The 3,771-nt window shown below is 48.3% G+C and overlaps 2 protein-coding genes across 2 annotated transcripts; both read right to left on the reverse strand.

The window, feature by feature from the left end:
* Positions 1-2,089: 2,089 nt before the first annotated feature.
* On the reverse strand, positions 2,090-2,633 carry Pmar_PMAR007391 (polythreonine protein, putative; the record flags this gene model as incomplete). Its single annotated transcript, XM_002787200.1, has 1 exon — positions 2,090-2,633. A coding segment is annotated over one exon (544 nt), but the record flags the coding sequence as incomplete, so codon positions are not given.
* A 28-nt stretch (positions 2,634-2,661) lies between these two features.
* On the reverse strand, positions 2,662-3,434 carry Pmar_PMAR007392 (Salivary glue protein Sgs-3 precursor, putative; the record flags this gene model as incomplete). Its single annotated transcript, XM_002787201.1, has 1 exon — positions 2,662-3,434. A coding segment is annotated over one exon (773 nt), but the record flags the coding sequence as incomplete, so codon positions are not given.
* Between the last annotated feature and the right edge of the window lie 337 nt (positions 3,435-3,771).

Below are 3,771 nucleotides of genomic sequence, written 5' to 3' on the forward strand. Positions count from 1 at the left end.
GCCGCAACGGCAGCTCGAAGCATGTCACCGGTAGAAAGCTGGGGAATCTTGTAAGCTGAACATCACAACCGGAGTTCAACGAGTGACATGAGCACTGACCCAACAATAAGAATCTATGTATTACTTTCCTCCATCTTGGGGCCTTGAGTACCCTTGCCGGCACCAGGAGGTCCAAAAAGAATAACAATCTTCCTCCATTGCTTCGGGGGCTGTTCAGAACCGCGGAGACTGGAAGACATATCTATCGATTGATACGAAGAAAACTAAATACCGACTCATACGTTATTGACCTCCTCTCACAGCATCGATAATTCCAATCAGATCGCACTATCTCACATTCAGGCACTTTGTACCCATCGCTAGTGAACTATCAAGCACGAGATCGAGCCCAGTCCTTCCTCATCCTGCAGTAGTCTGACGTACTAGAAAAGACTGGACTTGTCGACAATTGGCTCAACTTGAAAAACTTGCATAAACTTGGTAAAGCCTTCTTGACATTAGCCAGCATCATCTCATCGTGGAAGAGTGTTGTTGTGTGTTTGTCTATTTCGCTATGATCTCAATAGTTACAAGGCGTGCGCGATGGTTCCCTGTCGGTGCGCCCTCGATGAGCGCAGGAATTTTTTCGCTCGCACACAATGGTGTAGAACTCGTCTGGGATCCCTTTTCGTCATGATCAATACATACATTGCAATCACTACACATTCCCTAGTAGCAGATGGGGGGACAGCCCAAACTTGCACATAGGAGGAAGTTCTGTACCCCACCCTTGCTACTCGGCCCACATGTAGAGAATTGGTATTGTCACCTCTCTACATGTGTGTTTAGTGACAAATGACTTTTCTCGTATGTCTAGATGCCAGACACAGCGTTCATAGATGTCATGTCGGCATCGACCTTACCAACATGGAATTGATCTGTGTCATCATCGACAGCAACGAGGTCACCAGGAAAATGAGGCGACAGTGTCGCTGTTACAGCAATGCTGTAGCATTATCCAGAGAATGCACGACTTTTTGGGCGTAGGTTGGGGAAATATCACGAGCTCGGGGAGCCGGATCTGATGCCCTCACAACTTCTCTCAAGCTTAGCGCTGAATCATGAAATGTCGAGACATACTCTGCGAGAGATCCACTGCGAAGGCGCTGACGAGATTCGGAGCTCAGACGGAGAGTACTCTGTGGATCACACCAATTTTTAGGGCTCGAGCAAGGGCACTTCAAACGGAGGGTCCCGATTCTTCGGTAACGGGCGTTGCTGGTCAACCACCTTCCTATTTGATCGATACCGGTGAAGGAATCAGCGCGACGACTCGATACTGCGTTTTCTCCTAGTTGAACATTGTTGGAGATAAAATGAACTCTTTTGATCCAGTATCGTTGCCGTGTTGCCTAGTGACCTTGTCAATACTCGACTATAATACGATCTGATGGGAATAGTGGATTGAATTCAGCGACTTCCAACTTGGAAGTGTCAAGACGCTGAATTGGAAGTCCTGTAGATCTGAATGTTGGCAGTTCCTATACCAGCTCAAGGCAGTCCCCTAATTAAGAGAGCTCTGATAAATCTATCAGTGCGTATGCGCATGATAGTGTTTATCGAATTCCTCGCTCATCTTCGTTGCCCGCATATGTCGGGCTCTTCAAGCTACGCTCAAAGGCAGCGATTGCCACATCCCCCAAGTGCAGTGCAAAGAAAGCGCGGCAGCAATCCACAAAGAATAGAACAAATTGTTCGAGACAAGAATTGATGACTGCGAAGACAATCGACGCACTCTAGCGTCCAGTAGCATCCTCACAATGGGATTCACATAATATTTTAACAGTTAATGACCATAAAAACAATTTTACCATCATACAACAATCATCATAACAATAACTTTGTGTTTGGATGGGCTCGGAGACGAAGAATTTGTTACGATCGCTGGCGATTCCGGTCCTGACATGAGCATGCTACGATCTTGCCACCCTTACCTAGTGGCGGTTTACCTGGGGATAGATTTGACTTATATGTCGCGTCATCGACTCCATTCTTTGCCGTCGTGTTAACCAGCTCTCCGTCAGAAGATGCCGCTTGAGTTGGAACAAACTCGGTTGAGTTCATAGTGGAAGTTGATGGATAGTTAAGACCAGGAGTGGTCAAAGTAGCCGTTAAAGTAGATTTGGGAGCTATCGTCGGTGACGAAGCCGCCGTTGCATCAGCTGTGTCAGACAGAGCAGCAGCCGTGAGGCTAGTGGGGGTCGACCCATCGGACGACGTTCCCTCGACGCTTTCTGTATACACGTCTGTAGAAGGCGTTAGTGGAGCCGAAGTGAATTCTGCCAATGGAGGCCACTCATCCAGTCCAGTTGAAGTGGTTGGTGTAGTTGTGTTGGTTGTGGTGGTAGTAGTAGTAGTAGTAGTAGTAGTAGTAGTAGTAGTAGTAGTAGTTGTTGTTGTTGTTGTAGTTGTTGTAGTTGTGGCGGTGGTGGTGGTTGTAGTGGTTGTTGTGGACATATCCGGCTCGTCGGTGGTGGTCCTCCAAGTAGTTGTACTACTGGAAAGCGCATGAGTCCAGATCTCCCCGAGGCTCTCCATTGCTGTGAGAGTAGAAGTATACTCGGATGTTGGAAGTACCTCTGAAAATGGGGTGACTTCTACTGTTGACAACAATTCATCAACGTCAGTGGCCGAAGATGATGCCGCAGCCCCAGTTGTGCTCCACGGAGCAGTAACAGTAGTAGATGACGAGACATGAGACGACGTTTCCTCGACGCTCTCTGTGTAGTCGTCTATTGATGCCATCTCTGAGACCGTCATTTCGGCCGGAGTGGAGTCTACCACTAGAGACGACTCGTCCAGGCCGATGGTGGTTATTGTCGTCGTTGTCGGTGTTGAGACCTCCATTTCGTCGGTGGTGGTCCAAGAAGTCGATGTCGTAGTTGTAGAAGACGTGTCGTCCCAAATCTCATCGAAGTTCCTCGTCGTAGAGGTGGTAGCGACATAGTCGGTAGTTGGATGTATCACCGAGGCTGCAGGGGAATTTGTTGCTGATGTCCACCCGGCCGATTCATAAGCAGACGATGCAGTCATTCTTTCAGTTGTGCCCGAGGGAGCAGTAGTGGTGACTGTAATGGATGATGACAACTCGGACGAGATTTCCTCGATGCTTTCTGTATAATCGTCAATCGAGCCTCCCGTGGTGATGGTCGATGTATTGGATGCTGTTGTACTGGTAGAAGACAGTACATCAGTCCATACTCCTACGAAACTATCAGTTGTCGTTATAGTTGCAGTAGGCTCAGTAGTCGAGGAGGACAAAGTACTTGTGGTTATTGAGGACGTGGTCGCTTCTTCAGTAGTGGCCGACGTAGTAGAGGGCGTAGTACTGGAAGAAGACAATTCATCGACCCAATCTTCCTTGAGACTCTCCGTCGTAGTAGAAGTCGTAGTAACTTCGGTAGTCGGAGTTGTAGAGGACAGACTAATTGTGGTGGTTGAGGACGTGATCGCTCCTTCAGTAGTGGTCGACGTACTAGATGTCGTAGTAGTGGAAGGAGACAATTCCTCGACCCAAACTTCCTCGACAATTTCCGTCGTAGTAGGAGTCGCAGTAGCCTCGGTAGTCGAAGCTGTCGTGGAGGACAAAGTAGTTGTGGTTGTTGACGACGTGATCGCTTCTTCAGTAGTGGTCGATGTAGTAGATGTCGTAGTACTAGCAGAAGACAGTTCATCGACCCTAGTTTTCTCGAGACCCTCTGTCTCCGAGGAAGTCACAGTAGAAGTCGCAGC

Source organism: Perkinsus marinus, assembly GCF_000006405.1.
Source record: "Perkinsus marinus ATCC 50983 genomic scaffold scf_1104296930046, whole genome shotgun sequence".
Taxonomy (NCBI): domain Eukaryota; phylum Perkinsozoa; order Perkinsida; family Perkinsidae; genus Perkinsus; species Perkinsus marinus.